The sequence below is a fragment of the Oncorhynchus nerka genome, linkage group LG26 (genome assembly GCF_034236695.1).
Source record: "Oncorhynchus nerka isolate Pitt River linkage group LG26, Oner_Uvic_2.0, whole genome shotgun sequence".
Taxonomy (NCBI): Eukaryota; Metazoa; Chordata; class Actinopteri; order Salmoniformes; family Salmonidae; genus Oncorhynchus; species Oncorhynchus nerka.
This window is the reverse complement of record NC_088421.1, coordinates 24,945,055-24,967,979: the sequence shown is the minus strand read 5'-3', so window position 1 is coordinate 24,967,979 and position 22,925 is coordinate 24,945,055. Positions and strand designations below refer to the sequence as shown.

General features: G+C 45.8%; 1 protein-coding gene across 4 annotated transcripts in view; it reads right to left on the bottom strand.

Annotated features, from left to right (window-relative positions):
- Positions 1-2,600: 2,600 nt before the first annotated feature.
- LOC115110786 (potassium voltage-gated channel subfamily H member 6-like) overlaps positions 2,601-22,925 on the bottom strand; it is a 30,429-nt gene continuing 10,104 nt past the window's right edge. For 3 of the 4 annotated variants that reach the window (XM_065010318.1, XM_065010319.1, XM_065010320.1), the window contains 4 exons: positions 6,157-6,582; positions 5,575-5,992; positions 4,737-4,936; positions 2,601-2,912 (listed from right to left, as the gene is read on the bottom strand). In XM_065010318.1, the coding sequence (XP_064866390.1) occupies positions 2,622-2,912; positions 4,737-4,936; positions 5,575-5,992; positions 6,157-6,582 (1,335 nt within the window). In that variant the 3' untranslated portion in view covers positions 2,601-2,621. Of the gene's footprint in view, positions 2,913-4,736; positions 4,937-5,570; positions 5,993-6,156; positions 6,583-22,925 lie in introns of those variants that run through there. The other variant, XM_065010321.1, reaches the window with a different exon arrangement.

Here is a 22,925-nt window from a genome sequence, read left to right as displayed (position 1 = left end):
GGACAATGGAGAAAGCAATGTTTGAACAAAAAACTAATTGGACAACATAAGCATTAAAAACACTCATAAGCTCACTCACATACAGTGGGGCAAAAAAGTATTTAGTCAGCCACGAATTGTGCAAGTTCTCCCACTTAAAAATATGAGAGAGGCAACGAGTGGAGGACAGAGGAGCCTCTTAAAGAAGAAGTTGCAGGTCTGTGAGAGCCAGAAATCTTGCTTGTCTGTAGGTGACCAAATACTTATTTTCCACCATAATTTGCAAATTAATTAATTAAAAATCCTACAATGTGATTTTCTGGATTTTCTTTTTACAGGCCTCTCTCATCTTTTTAAGTGGGAGAACTTGCACAATTGGTGGCTGACTAAATACTCCCCCACTGTACACCACCAGGGGAAGTGAAAGCCTCCGTCTACAAGACTACCCTGATAGAAACTTTCTTCTGGATTATTTCTAGATTTTTTAGAGAGTAGAACAATAACACTAATGCTCTACATTATTCCAGTTAGGTCTGACTTTGTGTCCACTTAAATGCAGAGGGGAGACGAATCAAAGCGAGACAGGCTAGCATAGAGAGAGTGGGTCTGAGCAATCGGGTGATCGGTAATCAATGACACTGTGGAATGGAAGTGGAGCTGTGCCCAAACACCTCTGGCTAAACAGCACACCACAACACAGCAGTGTGTGTGTATGTGTGTGAGTGTGAGAGAGGGATCGAGAGAGAGAGAGAGAGCGATAGAGAGAGACAGGCAGACAGACAGAGGATGCACTAAACCACATAAGCTTCAAAGGGAAGAATGACCACCACCCTTCAGCCTACCCAGTAACCACAACCACCCTTCAGCCTACCCAGTAACCACCACCACGCTTCAGCCTACCCAATATGGCCACCACCACCCTTCAGCCTACCCAGTAATCACCACCACCCTTCAGCCTACCCAGTATGGCCACCACCACCCTTCAGCCTACCCAGTAATCACCACCACCCTTCAGCCTACCCAGTATGGCCACCACCACCCTTCAGCCTATGCAGTAATCACCACCACCCTTCAGCCTACCCAGTATGGCCACCACCACCCTTCAGCCTACCCAGTAACCACCACCACCACCACCACCCTTCAGCCTACACAGTATGGCCACCACCACCCTTCAGCCTACCCAGTATGGCCACCACCACCCTTCAGCCTACCCAATAACCACCACCACCCTTCAGCCTACCCAGTATGGCCACCACCACCCTTCAGCCTACCCAGTAACCACCACCACCACCCTTCAGCCTACACAGTATGGCCACCACCACCCTTCAGCCTACCCAGTAACCACCACCACCCTTCAGCCTACCCAGCCTACCCAGTATGGCCACCACCACCCTTCAGCCTACCCAGTAATCACCACCACCCTTCAGTCTACCCAGTATGGCCACAACCACCCTTCAGCCTACCCAGTAACCACCACCACCCTTCAGCCTACCCAGTAACCACAACCACCCTTCAGCCTACCCAGTAACCACCACCACTCTTCAGCCTACCCAGTAACCACCACCACCCTTCAGCCTACCCAGTAACCACCACCACCCTTCAGCCTACCCAGTAATCACCACCACTCTTCAGCCTACCCAGTAACCACCACCACCCTTCAGCCTACCAAGTATGGCCACCACCACCCTTCAGCCTACCAAGTATGGCCACCACCACCCTTCAGCCTACCCAGTAACCACCACCACCCTTCAGCCTACCCAGTAACCACCACCACTCTTCAGCCTACCCAGTAACCACAACCACCCTTCAGCCTACCCAGTAACCACCACCACCCTTCAGCCTACCCAGTAACCACAACCACCCTTCAGCCTACCCAGTAACCACCACCACTCTTCAGCCTACCCAGTAACCACCACCACCCTTCAGCCTACCCAGTAACCACCACCACCCTTCAGCCTACCCAGTAACCACCACCACCCTTCAGCATACCCAGTAACCACCACTACTCTTCAGCCTACCCAGTAACCACCACCACCCTTCAGCCTACCCAGTAACCACCACCACCCTTCAGCCTACCCAGTAACCACCACCACCCTTCAGCCTACCCAGTAACCACCACTACCCTTCAGCCTACCCAGTAACCACCACCACCACCACCACCACCACCCTTCAGCCTACCCAGTAACCACAACCACCCTTCAGCCTACCCAGTAACCACCACCACCCTTCAGCCTACCCAGTAACCACCACCACCCTTCAGCCTACCCAGTAACCACCACCCTTCAGCATACCCAGTAACCACCACTACTCTTCAGCCTACCCAGTAACCACCACCACCCTTCAGCCTACCCAGTAACCACAACCACCCTTCAGCCTACCCAGTAACCACCACCACCCTTCAGCCTACCCAGTAACCACCACTACCCTTCAGCCTACCCAGTAACCACCACCACCACCACCACCACCACCCTTCAGCCTACCCAGTAACCACAACCACCCTTCAGCCTACCCAGTAACCACCACCACCCTTTAGCCTACCCAGTAACCACCACCACCCTTCAGCATACCCAGTAACCACCACCACCCTTCAGCCTACCCAGTAACCACCACCACCTTTCAGCATACCCAGTAACCACCACCCTTCAGCCTACCCAGTAACCACCACCACTCTTCAGCCTACCCAGTATGGCCACCACCACATCGTCTCTCAGAATCTCTATGGACCCTCTAGAGATGAAGTAGAGAGCTGAGAGGACGTCTCCCATGTGGACCAGGGTGTCGCCCGGAGGGGCGTGGGTGGTCTTAAACCTCATGGCCAGCGCCCGCAGACAGCCGTTACTGGCCCCCTTGAAGGCCCTGCAGTTCTGGAGCAGACAGCGGTTCAGGTGGAGGCAGATATCAGCCTGCAGACACTCAGGGAAACCCTTCAGCACCTAGAGAAATGGGAGAGGGAGAAAGAGAGAAGAGAGAGAGACAAAGAGAGAGAGAGAGAGAGAGGGGGAGAAAGAGAGAAGAGAGAGAGAGACAGAGAGAGAGAGAGAGAGAGAGAGAGAGAGAGAGAGAGAGAGGGAGAAAGTGAGAGAGAGAGACAGAGAGAGAGACAGAGAGAGAGACAGAGACAGAGTGGGAGACAGAGAGAGAGAGAGACAGAGAGAGAGACAGAGAGAGACAGAGAGAGAGAGAGAGAGAGAGAGAGAGAAAGAGAAAGAGAGAGAGAGAGACAGAGAGAGAGAGAGAGAGAGAGAGAGAGAGAGAGAGAGAGAGAGAGGGAGAAAGTGAGAGAGAGAGACAGAGAGAGAGACAGAGACAGAGTGGGAGACAGAGAGAGAGAGAGACAGAGAGAGAGAGACAGAGAGAGACAGAGAGAGAGATAAAGAGAAGAGAGAGACAGAGAGAGACAGAGAGAGAGAGAGAGAGAGAGAGAGAGAGAGAGAGAGAGAGAGAGAGAGAGAGAGACAGAGAGAGAGACAGACTCAAGCTTTGACTATGTACAGACTCAGTGAGCATAGCCTTGCATTGAGAAAGGCCGCCGTAGGCAGACATGGCTCTCAAGAGAAGACAGGCTATGTGCTCACTGCCCACAAAATGAGGTGGAAACGGAGCTGCACTTCCTAACCTCCTGTCCAATGTATGACCATATTAGAGAGACATATTTCCCTCAGATTACACAGATCCACAAAGAAATCAAAAACAAATCCAATTTTGATAAACTCCCATATCTACTGGGTGAAATTCCACAGTGTGCCATCACAGCAGCAAGATTTGTGACCTGTTGCCACGAGAAAAGGGCAACCAGTGAAGAACACACACCATTGTAAATACAACCCATATTTATGCTTATTTATTTTATCTTGTGTCCTTTACCATTTGTACATTGTTAAAACACTGTATATATATAATATGACATTTGTCATGTCTTTATTGTTTTGAAACTTCTGTATGTGTAATGTTTACTGTTAATTTTTATTGTTTATTTCACTTTATATATTCACTTTATATATTATCTACCTCACTTGCTTTGGCAATGTTAATACATGTTTCCCATGCCAATAAAGCCCTTGAATTGAATTGACAGAGAGAGAGACAGAGACAGAGTGGGAGACAGAGAGAGAGAGACAGAGAGAGAGAGAGACAGAGAGAGAGAGAGAGAGAGAGAGAGAGAGACAGAGAAAGAGACACAGAGAGAGACAGAGAGGCAGAGAGACAGAGAGAGAGACAGACAGACAGAGAGACAGAGAGAGAGAGAGAGAGAGAGAGAGAGAGAGAGAGACAGAGAGACAGACAGAGAAAGAGACAGACAGAGACAGAAAGACAGAAAGAGAGAAAGACAGAGAGAGAGCCAGAGAGAGAGAGAGAGAAACAGAGAAAGAGAGTGAGTGGGGGGAGAGCTGTTTCAGTTGATGCTCACTATTGACAAGGGGACACATGCACACAGACAGTGTCTATGTGATCAACTCTGTTCAGATTGAATTGACAGGCGTGCTCTCTGCTACGTCATGTTCCTGTGGTGTTAGAGGGCTAATGCTTTTCTCTTCTCTGCAACCAGCAGGATGCTATCTATCTACTAACACAAAGGATATGACGCACATCATTTCCACTGTTAGGTCTCCCTGTCTGAGCACCTAATGACGGAAAACCTCAGGTGGCAAGTAGGGAATATGTGTTTTTCATGTGAATATGAACGTGTGTGTTTTTCCCGTGCGTATGGATGTGTGTGTGTTTGGCTGTATATGAATGTGTGTTTGAGAGTGACTCACAGCGTTCATGTCGATGCCATTGGTATAGGACCAGGCATGTTGGAAGTATTCCTCCAGTCTCTGGCGTAGTCCCTCTGGGATCTGGTGGAAGCGGATGAACTCTTTGACACGCAGCATCTGAGTGTGGTAACGGGCCGTGCCGGAGTACAGCCTCTGGATGATAGCCGACACGTTACCAAAGATACTGGCATACATCAGAGCTACAGCAGACGACAGAGAGACATGTCAGTGACATCCACCTAAAATGATAGGTGGTACTACACTTAAAGTAATGCAGCAATGCATATGAACACTCTGGACACACAGGCACAATACAGACACACTGGTGATGTACTCAGACACACAGGCACGATACAGACACACTGGTGATGTACTCAGACACACTGGTGACGTACTCAGACACACAGGCACGATACAGACACACTGGTGACGTACTCAGACACACTGGTGACGTACTCAGACACACTGGTGACGTACTCAGACACACTGGTGACGTACTCAGACACACTGGTGACGTACTCAGACACACTGGTGACGTACTCAGACACACTGGTGATGTACTCAGACACACTGGTGACGTACTCAGACACACTGTTGACGTACTCAGACACACTGGTGACGTACTCAGACACACTGGTGACGTACTCAGACACACTGGTGACGTACTCAGACACACTGGTGATGTACTCAGACACACTGGTGACGTACTCAGACACACTGGTGATGTACTCAGACACACTGGTGACGTACTCAGACACACTGGTGACGTACTCAGACACACTGGTGACGTACTCAGACACACTGGTGACGTACTCAGACACACTGGTGACGTACTCACAGCCGATTAGCATGATGCAGATGGAGAAGATCTTCTCAGGGTTGGTGTTGGGGGAAACATTGCCGAAGCCCACGCTGGTCAAGCTGCTGAAGGTAAAGTAAAGCGCTGTGACGTATTTATCCTTGGTGGAGGGGCCGGAGGCAGGGTCTGTGTCGTTGTATGGTTTACCAATCTGTTCAGCCAGGTTGTCCAGCCAGCCGATCTTCATGCCTCCGATGCGTGCCGAGTTGGTGCGCTCCGCGTTGCCGATGGCGTACCAGATACAGGCCAGCCAATGGGCAATGAGGGCAAAGGTGCACATGAGGAGGAAGAGAACGGCGGCACCGTACTCTGAGTAGCGGTCCAGCTTCCGCGCCACACGCACCAATCGCAGTAGCCGAGCAGTCTTCAGCAAGCCAATCAGCGTGGTTGTCTGGGGCTGAGAGGAGAGAGGTTCAAAGTACAAATAAAGCAATTCATATGAAAGAACAAGAAGATTTATGAGAGAGTCTTTGTTGAATTGGTACACTGACCAACACTGCAAAACAGGACCATTACTACACATAGATGTAAATGATCCACCTTCTCCTCCATCCATCTCACCTCATCAGAGCCAGAGCGGAATATGAGCAGATCAAAGGGGATGGCTGCCACTATATCAATGAGGAACCAGCCTTTGAAGTAATGCTGGGCGATGCGCCCCGGGTGGCTGACCACCTCGTCATTGTGATTGACATATGTGGTCCGGAAGTTGATGAGAATGTCCACGATAAACATGACGTCCACCACCAGATCCACCACGTTGAGGGGGTTGCAGGTGTAGCCACAGGAGCGCCGGAGCTCGTCCTCCACCTCGTTGAGCAGGAAGGCAGCGGAGTAGGGGGTGAAGACGGCCGTGTAGATGACCAGCAGGAGGATGACCCAGTCCCACACCGCCTTGAAAGGACTGTAGTGGAGGATGGTCCACTTGTGGATGCGAGGCGCCTGGAGCTTGTACTCTGGCAGGACATCAGCCCCTAGGGACAGTACCTAAATGGGAAGAGGGCAGAGATGGTCAGAGAGTCCTGCTGAATCTAGATTAATCATGGGCAGTAAAAGTGAAACATAATTTAAACGGAATATCTTTACAATGGCCCCTCACCACCCTGCTGAAAAGGCCTTGATTAGAACCCCAAGAATATGAGATGATAAGCCAAACAGCCTTAGCAAAATGTAAAGCAGTATAAGAAATGGGAAAGAGAGTGAGTCATGTCAGAGAACTGTGCCGAGAAACCCGAGGGACATGGGTTCAGGGAACCAGAGCAGAAGGCAGTTCAGAAGAGAGGAGCAGAACAGGACCTGATATTGTCTTTGTTGTGCCCTTTGGGGGAAGGAAGGGGAGCAACTGTGTTCTGTCTAACTACCTACTGTGTCTGACACCGCGGGCCTTCAACCCGCATGTCTATCACCTCAGCACAACTAGAACAGCAGCAGCAAAAAAAGAGTTCATGTGTATTCCAGAGTGAGTGACAAAGAGGGAGAAGTAGTGTGTGTGTGTGTGTGTGTGTGTGTGTGTGTGTGCGTGCGTGCGTGCGTGCGTGCGTGCGTGCGTGGCGTGCGTGCGTGCGTGTCTGTAATACAATGCAATGAGACAAACATCCCTCAGTCTCACAGCTAGCCAGTCATGTTGTCATGAAGACAATTATGTCCTGGAGTATAAACAATATCTGTCTCAAAGGACTCAACACAAACACTGTAGAAGCCGAAGCACAGCTTTTCACAAGACAAATATCTACATGGTTGACGGGTGTCTGATTTCTGAGTGTTCAACACAGTCAGTACAGCCAAGTAGGAACCAAATCAACTATAATAAAAGGTAAGTAAATCATAAGTGCAAATTGAAATACAGAGAGGATTGATTGTGTTCTCATAGTGACGGCACAGACCATAATATTACCTAAAAATGTATATTTTCCTCACACACCATCACCGAAACCACAGTACCTGAATGGACGACAATAACCCATCACACACTCACATAGATCACACTCACATAGACCATTTCAATCAGAGATCACACTCACATAGACCATTTCAATCAGTCTGAGCCTAGTGCTCCTACTAACCGGTACAACGATGAGAGCCTCCATATCCAGGAGCTCCAGTCTATCCTGGTCCCGACCACAGCAGCAGCAGGAGGAGGAGGAGCACGACACCCTGGTCCCCCTCAAATTCCCCAGCAGCCCACCCTGTCTCCCCCGGAACATATAGGTCCTCCCCTGCTCCATCCTAGCCCGCTATGTCCAGCACAATGCTCCAGATCAGCTACCCAGTGGCCCAGTGCCTATGTGCCCAGCTCTAACAGACCACTGCTGGGGAGTGGACCCTCTCTGGCTGCCTGGCTGTCTGTACCCTTCTCCCCCGCCCCACCCCGCTCACTGGCCTTTTAAAAGACCCTGCTGCAGCTCACCTGTCACACCATGTGACCCCCTTCACTGTCCCTCAGCCAATGGCAGAGCAGGGTAAGTGCCCTAATTTACAAGCAAATCGACAGGGATTGTTGCAAAGAGCTGGGTGATTTTGGTTCATTTTCACTAACACCTTTTGTGAGTGCTTGTGTAGGAGGGCAGTATTGGTCAAAACTGTCTGTGTGCTTGACGTAGAGGCTGTATGGATGACCAGGGATGTTCTCTTGATAAGTGTGTAAATTAGACCATTTTCCTGTCCTGCTAACCATTCAAAATGTAATGAGTACTTTTGGGTGTCAGGGAAAATGTATGGAGTAAAAAGTACATCATTTTCTTTTGGAAGAAAAAAAAAGTTGTAAAAAATATAAATAGTAAAGTAAAGTACAGATACCCCAAGAAACTACTTATGTAGTACTTTCAAGTATTTTTACAGCTCTGGACATAGGCAGACCATGGTGCACAATGTGCTCTCTGATATCACCCATATGGGCTCCCGAATGGTGCAGCGGTCTAAGGCCCTGCATCTCAGTGCAAGAGAAGTCACTACAATCCCTGGTTCGATTCCAGGCTTTATCACATCCGGATGTGATTGGGAGTCCCATAGGGCGCCGCACAATTGGCCCAACGTCGTCTGGGTTTGGCCGGGGTAGGCTGTCATTGTAAATAAGAATTTGTTCTTAACTGACTTGCCTATTTAAATAAAGGTTAAATAGAAAATAAATACAATCTGTTGTTGTCTCACTCAAGATTCATGACAGTTAACATGTGCTGCAGGTTAGGCTGGTGCAACCTCCCTGATGATCAACATGTGCTGCACACTAGGCTGGTGGAACCACCACAGTCAACATGTTCTGCAGGCTAGGCTGGTGGAACCACCACAGTCAACATGTGCTGCAGGCTGGGCTGGTGGAACCTCCCAAGTCAACATGTTCTGCAGGCTAGGCTGGTGGAACCACCACAGTCAACATGTGCTGCAGGCTGGGCTGGTGGAACCTCCCAAGTCAACATGTGCTGCAGGCTGGGCTGGTGGAACCTCCCTGATCAACATGTGCTGCAAGCTGGGCTGGTGGAACCTCTGCAGTCAACATGTGCTGCAGGCTAGGCTGGTGTAACCTACACAGTCAACATGTTCTGCAGGCCAGGCTGGTGTAACCTACACAGTCAACATGTTCTGCAAGCTAGGCTGGTGGAACCTACACAGTCAACATGTTCTGCAGGCTAGGCTGGTGGAATCTCCACAGTCAACATGTTCTGCAGGCTAGGCTGGTGGAACCTCCACAGTCAACATGTTCTGCAGGCTAGGCTGGTGTAACCTCCACAGTCAACATGTTCTGCAGGCTAGGCTGGTGTAACCTACACAGTCAACATGTTCTGCAGGCCAGGCTGGTGTAACCTCCACAGTCAACATGTTCTGCAGGCTAGGCTGGTGTAACCTACACAGTCAACATGTTCTGCAGGCTAGGCTGGTGTAACCTCCACAGTCAACATGTTCTGCAGGCTAGGCTGGTGTAACCTTTACAGTCAACATGTTCTGCGGGCCAGGCTGGTGGAACCTCCACAGTCAACATGTTCTACAGGCTAGGCTGGTGTAACCTACACAGTCAACATGTTCTGCAGGCTAGGCTGGTGTAACCTACACAGTCAACATGTTCTGCAGGCTAGGCTGGTGTAACCTTTACAGTCAACATGTTCTGCAAGCTAGGCTGGTGGAACCTCCACAGTCAACATGTTCTGCAGGCTAGGCTGGTGGAACCTCCACAGTCAACATGTTCTGCAGGCTAGGCTAGTGTAACCTTTACAGTCAACATGTTCTGCAGGCTAGGCTGGTGTAACCTACACAGTCAACATGTTCTGCAGGCTAGGCTGGTGTAACCTTTACAGTCAACATGTTCTGCAGGCTAGGCTGGTGTAACCTCCACAGTCAACATGTTCTGCAGGCTGGGCTGGTGTAACCTACACAGTCAACATGTTCTGCAGGCTAGGCTGGTGTAACCTTTACAGTCAACATGTTCTGCAGGCCAGGCTGGTGTAACCTACACAGTCAACATGTTCTGCAGGCTGGGCTGGTGTAACCACCACAGTCAACATGTTCTGCAGGCTAGGCTGGTGTAACCTACACAGTCAACATGTTCTGCAGGCTGGGCTGGTGTAACCTACACAGTCAACATGTTCTGCAGGCTAGGCTGGTGTAACCTTTACAGTCAACATGTTCTGCAGGCTAGGCTGGTGTAACCTCCACAGTCAACATGTTCTGCAGGCTGGGCTGGTGTAACCTACACAGTCAACATGTTCTGCAGGCTAGGCTGGTGTAACCTTTACAGTCAACATGTTCTGCAGGCCAGGCTGGTGTAACCTACACAGTCAACATGTTCTGCAGGCTGGGCTGGTGTAACCACCACAGTCAACATGTTCTGCAGGCTAGGCTGGTGTAACCTACACAGTCAACATGTTCTGCAGGCTAGGCTGGTGTAACATACACAGTCAACATGTTCTGCAGGCTAGGCTGGTGTAACCTACACAGTCAACATGTTCTGCAGGCTAGGCTGGTGTAACCTACACAGTCAACATGTTCTGCAGGCTGGGCTGGTGTAACCTACACAGTCAACATGTTCTGCAGGCTAGGCTGGTGTAACCTACACAGTCAACATGTTCTGCAGGCTAGGCTGGTGTAACATACACAGTCAACATGTTCTGCAGGCTAGGCTGGTGTAACCTACACAGTCAACATGTTCTGCAGGCTAGGCTGGTGTAACCTTTACAGTCAACATGTTCTGCAGGCTAGGCTGGTGTAACCTACACAGTCAACATGTTCTGCAGGCTAGGCTGGTGTAACCTACACAGTCAACATGTTCTGCAGGCCAGGCTGGTGGAACTTCCACCGGCTCATCCTACTTTGCATGTATAGTTTGCATAACTATGAACATAGCCATGGTGACAGAATAATCTGTAATAACACACAGCGTTACCATGGTGCCCTTGCTGCCAACCCTCTCCAATATCCCTACTTAGCTGGATCACAAAATACAGGTACATTAAATGCGGCATGTTCAGTGCTACAAGGTTTTTGCCCTACTAAATAACCAGAGTAGAAGGTGAAAGCTTCCTATGACAATTTCCATCTCTTTCCAGAACATCTGACCTCTCTCAGCCCTCACAGCTTTGATTCTTAAATGGAAAAGATGTTCAGACTCAAAGTAAGAGAACAAACCTGTAAGGCTAAAGTCCCCACATACAGTCAGTCCTAGAGGTGGTAAAATGACACCACATGGTTAGTCTCCTATCGATTCCCATCCAGACTACACACTGCCCACTTACCACTCTATGACCCAACTCTCACCCAGTCCAGTGCTGCTCCAGTAGTCAGTAAACTAATCTAATACTGGGAATAGAGTAGGACTGAGCTTTAATTAAATGGATAGTTCAGTTAATGCATTTCTTACCCTGAATAAACCATTTGAAACAACAAACTGAAACGATTGACTGAAGACTGAGGACGTCAAAATGCACTGCAGAACCTCTCATAGCAGAGCATTTAAAGTACTGTACAGATGTAGGATCTTAATTTTAGCCAGTTCGATACAGCAGGAAAATAACTCTGCAGCAACAGGAAATGTGAATTATTATGTGGATTATAATGAATGGCATTTCAAAGTGGAAATTATAAACTTCAGAAGCCTTTTTAAACCTCAAATACACAACACGCTTGACATTTTCTGCATTGCAGGAACGTTCTCCTGCAACAGGATGATGAAATGAAGATTGTGCACCTGCAGTACTGTTTGCTACATACCGTATGAAAGGAGACCTGACTGCTGGGGGCTACATCGGGCTCAGGACCTTAGGCCTTATTGCTACCAATGTTTGTGGCTAAATGAGGCTTGTGATTCCACGTGTCACTGTGCTCTTTCTCTGACAGATGCGCTCTCGTACCAACGATCAGGATTCTCCCCCTGAGGACTGAGTTTAACATCTAACATGATGAACCTGTGGGAGCAAGCTGAGGGATGGGCAGTGTGTGTGTGTGTGTGTGTGTGTGTGTTAACCAGATTCACTCATCTGGGTAATTTCAGATTATTGACATCATTTCCAGTCCTGTTTCATAATGTCAGCCTGAATAAGATCCATGCTGTCTGCACCACAATGTTTAACCCAAACCACTCAGGGCTTATAACAGTTAACAGTCCTTATTGGAAAATACAATGACATCTGACATAGAATACAACAAATACCTTTTTAAAGATTAAAAACAAACACTAGCTATTTGCATAAAGAACACCTATCTATGTTAATACTTCAGTAACAATCCAGTCTGAAATTAAAAACCTCTGACACTAGTTTTGTTTCATACACCAAAACAAACACCACTAAGGTACTGTGAACTGTTCTCTTTAAATTAGAATAATCATTTTCAGAACAAAATTACATTTGATTAATGCTAATCAAATGAACATTCCAAATTCCAGAGACCAACAAGTACCCTGGAGCCCACAAAACATTAACATAATTATCACCTATGAAAAAAAAGTGGGCGACAAGTGACACAAGACAAATTATGACGACCACAAGGTGACAACAGCACTAACAACATCCGTCACTGTCCCTGCCTCACTGTCAATACGGAGGATGGAGCTAGGTAGCCTGCTACGAACCACCAGATGACCATGAGGGTAAGAGGAGAGGCAGAAACGGACAGGAGTGAGACAGGAAGAGAAAGGAAGAAGAGAATAGGGAGTGAGAGAGTAGAGTTGGAGTACTCACAGGTTGGAGTTTCTGTTTCAGGCTCATGTTGAGGAGTGAGACAGGAAGAGAAAGGAAGAAGAGAATAGGGAGTGAGAGAGTAGAGTTGGAGTACTCACAGGTTGGAGTTTCTGTTTCAGGCTCATGTTGAGGAGTGAGACAGGAAGAGAAAGGAAAAAGAGAATAGGGAGTGAGAGAGTAGAGTTGGAGTACTCACAGGTTGGAGTTTCTGTTTCAGGCTCATGTTGAGGAGTGAGACAGGAAGAGAAAGGAAGAAGATAATAGGGAGTGAGAGAGTAGAGTTGGAGTACTCACAGGCTGGAGTTTCTGTTTCAGGCTCATGTTGAGGAGTGTGGCTGGAAGAGAGGGCGGGAGAAAACTCTCCCTCTGCACCCGGCAGCCCAGCCCTCACAGCTGGAGCCCCGCGGCAACACTGCTGCTGATACAGTATGCACACAACACACACACACACAGACTCACACACACACTCACATACAAATACATACATACATACATACAGTACACTCAGACACAAACTGAGACACACACACAAACACACACATGCACACAAACCTATAGCTAACACAAACAAATACAGTATACGCAGAATCATGAAGCATGTTTTAATTTAGAAAAACATAAACAATATCCGTAGGTAACGTCTGGAGCAGTGGAGGCTGCTGAGGGGAGGACGGCTCATAACAATGGCTGGAACGGAGCGAATGGAATGTTATTCAACCATGTGTTTGATGTATTTGATACCATTCCATCAATCCCACTCCAGCCATTAGCACGAGCCCATCCTCCCCAATTAAGGTGCCCCCAACCTCCTATTGTCTGGAGTTATTTTAGTAAGAATTGTTCTTCCCGACAGACTTAGTCAGAGACAGGGGGCGCATTAGGGGGAGATGTAGGGTCTGTCTCTCTCACTGACTGTCATTCACCATCTGTCCCTCTTCTACGGACCACTGATTGTACAGTCAATCACATAATGTGCTTAATCTTACGCAGACTAATCAATACCAGCAAAGATCAATGACAGGGATTATTTCCCTCTTTTTTGTAAGGCGCAAATCGAAATTCAATTATAAAAGAGGGGATTACCAAGAAGCTCAGTTGTGTAACGAGACGTAACCCAGGCAAAATCCTACATGTATTCTGTACTCATAATAGATAAGGTAACTGCCATGTTGACTGCTTTTTCAGACCATTTATTTTGACCAATGGATACTTGTTTAGTAGTTAGCCTCCGTAATGTGCTCTTGCAGTGATAACAATCTGTTTGACCTAGAAACGTACCATTATGTCATGGTGAAAATTTTCCATGTTCAGAACATTATAGCTCTTTAAACGATACAGGGATACGGTAAGAACAACATTTAGAGAGAATGGACTGGAGGTGGAGAAAAGGAGAAATGGAAGAACCAGAGAGATAGATGAGAAAAGATGGAAGATAATGACTGACACCTTGTAGACACCAACCAACATAAAGGAGATAGTGGAGGGCAGACAGACAGACAGACAGACAGACAGACAGACAGACAGACAGACAGACAGACAGACAGACAGACAGACAGACAGACTGAGAGAGAGAGACCTCTGCTGCCCTCTACTTCCATTAGTACCAGAGGCCAAGGTCATCATCAGTGTCAGGCCGCGCAGAGGGCCGCTCGATACCCTCCTGCCTCCCAACGCCTCCCCTTCCAGCATCACCAGAGGGCCGCTCAAAACCCCCCTGCCTCCCAACGCCTCCCCTTCCAGCATCACCAGAGGCCGTTCGATACCCCCCTGCCTCCCAACGCCTCCCCTTCCAGCATCACCAGAGGGCCGCTCAATACCCCCCTGCCTCCCAACGCCTTCCAGCATCACTAGAGGGCCGCTCGATACCCACCTGCCTCCCAACGCCTCCCCTTCCAACATCTCCAGAGCATAGGGCTATTACAGTGACAGTATTACCGTCACACCTGCAGTCACGAGTCATATGACCGCAGTCAAATTCCATGTGACTGTAGTCACGGTAACTAGGCATCTCCAAGCTCTGATGCTGCTGATGGTCATTAGTAGCCTACCAAACTTGCTAACTGCCTGGTATTGAGCATTCTATTGTCCCTATAATCACTCTGACATCAATGCAAATGTTATCAAAAATAAAATAAAACACTTCATGAGAGCCCATGAGCTCATGTTGAGCAACATTTCTACAGGCTACGCAATTATGTGAGAAAACAGTTTTGATGGCCTCTATTAAAAAGAGGAGGATCTCATCAGCTTTCTATAGGCTAGGCCTACTATATTTATTTATCAACTTTCCTAATATTAAGCACACTGCTTCGCTTTACAACAGGAGTATAGTCGACCTGGCTGGCATGAAAAGGAACCACGGGAAAAGCATTTTCCATTCTCTATTTAAGTGCATAGATTACATGTATTTTTCCCCCTGCCCCTGTTCCGAGACAGGTGCATGATAATGGTCCATTCTAAATCAAAACAAATTTCACACATATGCTATCGAGTATATGTAAAGACAAGATTAAATCAAGAATAGTCTGATGGGTGACAATATTAGCCTATCACTTCTGAATGATATATTATCACTTGTGAATGATGCCCAGCTTGTAACGCAAGAAACAGTTCATGCCTTTCTTTTGCCATTTTTTCAAATCATAGTCGCACACCTCATGTAGCCTAGCCCAAAGGCCTATGTGTTTTGTTAAGGTTTGTAACACAACTAAAGTGGTCAAATAACTTTAATTAATCCGCTTTATAACCATGTAGAGCAGGGTTGGGCAAACTTTTTGGCTCGAGGGATTTTGAAATTCTACAGTGGGCCGCATTTTTTGGGGGACCAAATGCTTGTTAAAATCTATTTGTGGTGTCCTCCCGAGTGGCACAGCGGTCTCAGGCACTGCATTGCAGTTCTTGAGGCATCACTACAGACCCAGGTTCAATCCCAGGCTGTATCACAGCTGGCTGTGACTGAAATACCCATGAGGCAGCGCACAATTGGCCCAGCATCGCCCGGGTTAGAAGAGGGTTTGGCAGGCTGAGATTTCGTTGTCCCATCGTGCTCTAGTGACTCCTGTGGCGGGCCGGGCGCATCCTCACTGACATGGTCGCCAGGTGTCCTCCAACACATTGGTGTGGCTAGCTTCCGGGTTAAAACATAAAACATGCAATCGTTGGATAACAAAATGGATGAGATCCGATCAAGGATATCCTACCAATTAAAAACTGTAGTATCTTATGTTCAACCGAGTCGTGGCTGAACGACGACATGGATAACATACAGCTGGGTGGGTTTTTGGTCCATCAGCAAGATAGAACAGCTGCCTCTGGTAAGAGAAAACCCACCCAGCTGGATTTTTTAGGGGGCATCACTGCCATACAAGGGGGATGCCGCCGGGAAATCCGAGGCCTGGTTAGAATATTATCAAGTGCTTGTCAAATTGTGAATGAGACTGGTTAAGTGTGTAACCTGCACAAGAAACAAATCAGAGCTCATGCCTTTCCTGTGACTTTTTTCAAATCATCATTTGAGTCCCATCATGCAGCCTGAGAATGTATTAAAAATCAAAACATTTGCCCAACATTTGTATCACCACTAAAGTTGCATAAATAACTCTAAATTAAGCATTCAGGAGGACCAACTTCTTTGTTAACTTTGTCAACACAGAATAGCCACATGTAAGCACTCCCTCAAATAGTTTAGAGGAAATATCCTTTTCATTTTATTAAGCAATGTTCAATTGTAATTCTTCATACTATAAAATAATAAAATGTAATGCCACAGAATTTTAAGCAAATCTTGTCTGCTAACTAGTGTAGCCCACAGCCATATGGCAATACCATATCAGGGCCTAACATAAGGACAACTCAGAGTATGCTATTCTGTTCTTCTGAAATAGACTACATTTTCAGGTTTCTTTAGACCAGTCTAAAATAAAGAATGGATTTATTGTGATAGAGTAGGCTATATTACATGGATGTATCAGACTTTTTTAAATGTAGATGTTCCTGAGCAAGCTCTGTACTGGTGGTGCACCGATCCCACAGCTGAATCAACTTAAGGAGACGGTCCTGGCGCTTGCTGGACTTTCTTGGGAGCCCTGAAGCCTTCTTCACAACAATTGAACCGCTCTCCTTGAAGTTCTTGATGATCCGATAAATGGTTGATTTAGGTGCAATCTTCCTGGCAGCAATATTCTTGCCTGTGAAGCCCTTTTTCTGCAAAGCAATGATGACGGAACATGTTTCCTTGCAGGTAACCATGGTTGACAGAGGAAGAATGATGATTCCAAACACCATCCTCCTTTTGAAGCTTCCAGTCTTTTATTCGAACTCAATCAGCATGACAGAGTGTGTGGTAGCAGAATCAGAATTAGTTAGGTAACATAGATAAATAAGATGTTTTATCTTATTTATTGTCATTAGAATGTCTTCTTTTTGAATAATACTGTTGGCAGTTTGCAGTTATCCCTTCTCTGCTAGGGTTCAGTTACTTGAGGCCCAGAGAGGGGAGAGGTCAGGTTAGTCTTATCTGTGAATGTGTCTGTAACTATTCCTAAACCATGTGAAGGGATGGCGTGATTAAAGGGGAACCAGTTAGTTGGCTCCACAATGTCTGTGTGCCAGTCACTCCTCTCTGTGATCTTGTCCAGGAGGGGTTGTATTTGATATGGGAGTATCGAGAATTGACAATTGATATATGCCATTGGAGGAGGTAATGTTTTGGAACTATGTTGTACCAAGAACGAGATGTAGAACCTCGTCTAAGAGAGCAAACTGAACAATAATTTATAGCTAATGCTGTCTGGCTATGGGATACTCCTATCTCAAGTAAAAGACCTGTGGTTTGTCATGTCGACTAGGGGGTGGATCTTTGCTATAAAGGATCTCAGTTGCCATTATGTTGACACTCTCAGGGAATTCATTTATAGACACTGAATTGATCTGAGAGTCACGGGGCTATGGTGAAGCTCATATAATTAAAGATGGACTTTATGATAACTCTGACTTGTGTGTGGTTTGCTCTCTCATGATTTGGTAATACAGGAAATTTCCACGACAAGTGATCTCCAGATTTGTCCTCGTCAACACTCACACTTGTGTTAAAGAGAGAATCACTGACATGATGTCAGCTGGGCCTTTTGTGGCAGTGCTGAAATGCATTGGAAATGTTTTTGGGGGATTCAGTTCATTTGCATGGCAAAACGGGACTTGGCAATTAATTGCAATTCATCTGATCACTCTTCATAACATTCTGGAGTATATGCAAATTGCCATCATACAAACTGAGGCAGCAGACTTTGTGAAAATTCATATTTGTGTCATTCTCAAAACTTTTGGCCACGACTGTACAGTACCAGTCAGTTTGGACACACCTACTCATTCAAGGGTTTTTCAATTAACAGGTGTGCCTTGTTAAAAGTACATTTGTGGAATGTCTTTCCTTCTTAATGCGTTTTAGCCAATCAGTTTTGTTGTGACAAGGTAGGGGTGGTATACAGAAGATAGCCCTATTTGGTAAAAGACCAAGTCCATAATGGTAAGAACAGCTCAAATAAGCAAAGAGAAATGACAGTCTATCCTTACTTTAAGACATGAAGGTCAGTCAATTGGGAAAATTTCAAAGTTTCTTCAAGTGCAGTTGCAAAAACGATCAAGCGCTATGATGAAACTGGCTCTCATGAGAACCGCCGCAGGAAAGGACGACCCAGAGTTACCTCTGCTGCAGAGGATAAGTTCATTAGAGTTACCAGCCTGATGATGAAATGGGTGAGGCTTTTTCTCAAAGAAATATGGCAAAAGTCTTAGCAGCCAAGTCAAAATTAGAAATTGATGAACAGAATTATATAACATTGCGTAATTATGCAGTTAAATTGAATCGAAAGAGACATTTTTTTTATTTTACAACAATGCTTTTATTGATTGTAAAAATGATTCTGAAAAGGTATGGAACACAGTTAAGGGCTTACTTGGTACATCTATCTCATCATGCCCATCTAGTGTGGAGGTTGACGGAAGAATAATACTAGTCCAGCGCTCTAACCACTAGGCTACCCTGCCACCCCTTCATGGTCGAATTGCTGCAAAGAAACCACTAATAAAGGACACCAATAATAAGAAGAGACTTCCTTGGGACAAGAAACACAAGCAATGGACATTAGTCTGGTGGAAATCTGTCCTTTGGTCTGATGAATCCAAATTTGAGATTTTTGGTTCCAACCGCTGTCTTTGTGAGAAGCACTGTAGGTGAACGGATGATCGCTGTATGTGTGGTTCCCACCGTGAAGCATGGAGGAGGAGGTGTAGTGGTGTGGGGGTGCTTTGCTGGTGACATTGTCTTTGATTTATTTAGAATTCAAGGCACACTTAACCAGCATGGCTACCACAGCATTCTGCAGCGATACGCCATTCCATCTGGTTTGCGCTTAGTGGGACTATTATTTGTTTTTCAACAGGACAATGACCCAACACACCTCCAGGCTGTGTAAGTTCTATTTGACCAAGAACGAGAGTGATGGAGTGCTGCATCAGATGACATGGCCCCCACAATCACCCGACCTCAACCCAATTGAGATGGTTTGGGATGAGTTGGACAGCAGAGTGAAGGAAAAGCAGCCAACAAGTGCTTGTAAAAGCATTCCAGGTAAAGCTGGTTGAGAGAATGATAAGAGTGTGCAAAGCTGTCATCAAGGCATATATTTTGATTTGTTTAATTCTTTTTTGGTTACTACATGATTCCATATGTGTTTTTTCATAGATTTGATGTCTTCAATATTATTCTACAATGTAGAAAATAGTAAAAATAAAGAAAAACTCTGAAATGAGTAGTGGTGTCTAAACTTTTGACTGGTGCTGTATATATATTTTTTCATCATATATATATATATATTGTTTCTATACTGAACAAAAATATAAACCAATATGCAACAAGTTACAGTTCATATGAGGAAATCAGTGAATTTAATCTATGGATTTAATCTGTGGATTTCACATGACTGGGAATACAGATATGCAACTGTTGGTTACAGATACCTTTAAAAAAATGGGGCTCACAATGGGCCTCAGGATCTCGTCACAGTATTTTTGGTAATTCAAATTGCCATCGATAAAATGCAATTGTGTTTGTTATCCATAGCTTATGACTGCCCATAACATAACCCGACTGCCACCATGGAGCACTCTGTTCACAACATTGACATCAGCAAACCGCTCACCCACACAACACCGTACACATGGTTTGGTCTGCGCTTGTGAGGCCGGTTGGATGTATTGCCAAATTCTCTAAAACGACATTGGAGGCGGCTTATGGTGGGGAAATGAACATTCAATTCTCTGGCAACAGCTCTGGTGGACATTCCTGCAGTCAGCACGCCAATTGCACGCTCCCTCAAAATTTTAGACATCTGTGGCATTGTGTTGTGTGACAAAACTGCACATTTTAGAGTGGCCTTTTATTGTCCTCAGACTCAGCACAAGATTCTTGATATGCCACACCTGTCAGGTATATGGGTCATATTTGAACAGGAGAAATGCTCACTATCAGGGATGTAAACAAATTTGTGCACAACATTGTAGAGAAATAAGCTTTTTGTGGGTGTGGAACATTTCTGGGATCTTTTATTTCCGCTCATTAAATATGGGACCAACACTTTACATGTTGCGTTGATATTTTTGTTTTGTGTACATTATCTCTAAAACACTTAGTTTTTAGAAAGAAATAGTTGAAATTGTCAAATATCAGTTGGAAAGGTACAAGGTTGGGGTAAATTACATTTCCAATTCCAGTCAATTCAGGAATTCACTGAAATTCCAATTCTCTTCAATGCTTTTCAATGAGGACAATTTGGAATGGTTTACTTTCTGAATTGACTGGAATTGAAATGGATTTGACCCCAACCCTGGGAAGGCAACATAATTAGACTGGAGAAATCCAGTCTGTTTGTGCTAACATTTCACTCCTAGCCACTCCATGTCCTGCCAAACATGATGACTTCTCCAGTCTAATTATCTTCTAGATGTGTGAACTTGTTGGTGAGGGTGAATAAAAAACAAACACCACAGCTCATATAATTTTAGAGTACATGTGTGTGGTATTTATAGTGATCAGCAGCTGAGGACTCTACCAGGAGCAGGTTTGGAGGAAGTGGAGAGGGGGGCATCTATTGGCCCGATCGATTTTTCCATTGGTAGGAACGAGAGGCACGCCAAATTGCCTCCCATGTCCACCCAGTGAGCAAGACAGAGAGCATTGACACGGCAACCTAAAGAGCTCACCTCTCACTCAGAGCAATGCTAACATTAGCAGCAAGTCCAACTGCCCATTCACAGTCAATCAACTCAATTCTGATGATATAAATCCCCGTTATAACACTCAAATGTACTGTCATAAGACATGTATGTTCACCTGACACACACACACACATCTAGTAATACCACAAAAATCCCTAATATTGAGTCACATTATTCCACTTGTAGTGGACAAGTGAAGTCAGGGCAGCCAGGGTTAGTGTGTGGGTTCATCTGGCTGGTGGCCACTCAGACTGTCCCACCACAGACATGTGGGTCAGTGTGCTACGCAGTAGTGTTGTGGGGCCATCTTACTGCGTTAGTGTTTCCATGGCATTACAGGTTATGACAATGTACTCAAACTTAGTGTGATGACATGTGGGTGTGAGAAGTTCTTCTGCTGGCACAGATGTCACACTATGTAAGGTGGGATCTTTCTTTCACACATACAAACTGTCTTTTCCCCATAAACTAGATGTTGGGGACTTCCATTCAGCCACAAAAGAATTAGGGAGGTCGGGCACTGATGTTGGGCGATTAGGCCTGGCTCGCAGTCGGCGTTCCAATTCATCCCAAAGGTGTTTGATGGGGTTGCATTGGGGTAGGTAGTGTTCTCCTGGCATCCACCAAATCCAGATTTGTCCGTCTGACTGATAGTGAAGTGTGATGCATCACTCCAGAGAACGCGTTTCCACTGCTCCAGAGTCAAATGGCGGCAAGCTTTACACCACTCCAGCCGACACTTGGCACTGCGCATGGTGATCTGGCCAGTACAGTACTGTAATACTGTAATATATTCCATTTACGTAGCAGATGCTTCTATCCTAAGTGGCAACAGTGAATCTCTATCCTAAGTGACCCCAGTGGAAATCGAACACACAACTCTGGTCTTGCTATTGCCATGCTCTTATGAACTGAGCCACATACAGGACCACTACAATGCATACAGTAAGTACAATACAATACTGTAAAATACAATACATAGTACAGTACAGGTGGAAGATATATGATTGTCATCCCCATGAGCGTACCATGCTCCTTCAGGCCATGAATGAGTCATGTAATGACATCAATCCAGGCTTTGTCAGGCTTGGATTCTCCATGCCAAAAGGTTTTTCCCCAGGTGCATGAACAATGAGGACATTTACTGCGATGTCGATGAGAACCAATGGCCAAATACTCAAGACAGGCCTGATGCAAACTAATGCTTGCTAAATGTTATGTTTCTTTCATTTGATTACAGTACACCTATGTTGGAATTATATCTGAACAATACAGATATTCTTTTCATCGATTGTGAAAGATCACACATGGGATAGAAATGATTGAAATCTGATGTTCAATTTCAATAGATAGTGCAAGTGTATTGTCTAATGTGAATTATATTATATTCAAAGGGCATTTTGAAACATGTATCTATCTGTTGGATTAACTAGCTGTGACGAAGGCCGCCAGGCAGATACATAAGCTTATTAAATATCAGTGATACTACCAAGAGCACTGTGCGGTTTCCTTTTTCCATTAACTAGCTGTTAAAATAACTACATTGAGAAGATATTAATATGTTGTGTTTTGATGATTAAATAAATGTTCACATGGTTCACATTTGACATTTATATGTTGGATGAATGGTTGGGTGGTGAAACATGCATTCAAACTAAATAAATGCACAATAAAACGCTTTATGAGACTTGCCGTGTTACAAGTGTTACCAGTTTGGAGTTTTCTATTAAGAAAATTCACCACATACTTTTGAAAATAGCACCAGTGACTGAAGAAAAAGTTAATTTTATATACTGTATATCATTCCTGTTTGTGTGTTTTTGTGTGTGTGTGTGTGGATGCATGTGGAAACTCTTGAGTGACATGCAGCTGCTTCTTCAGCAGAAAGCTTGC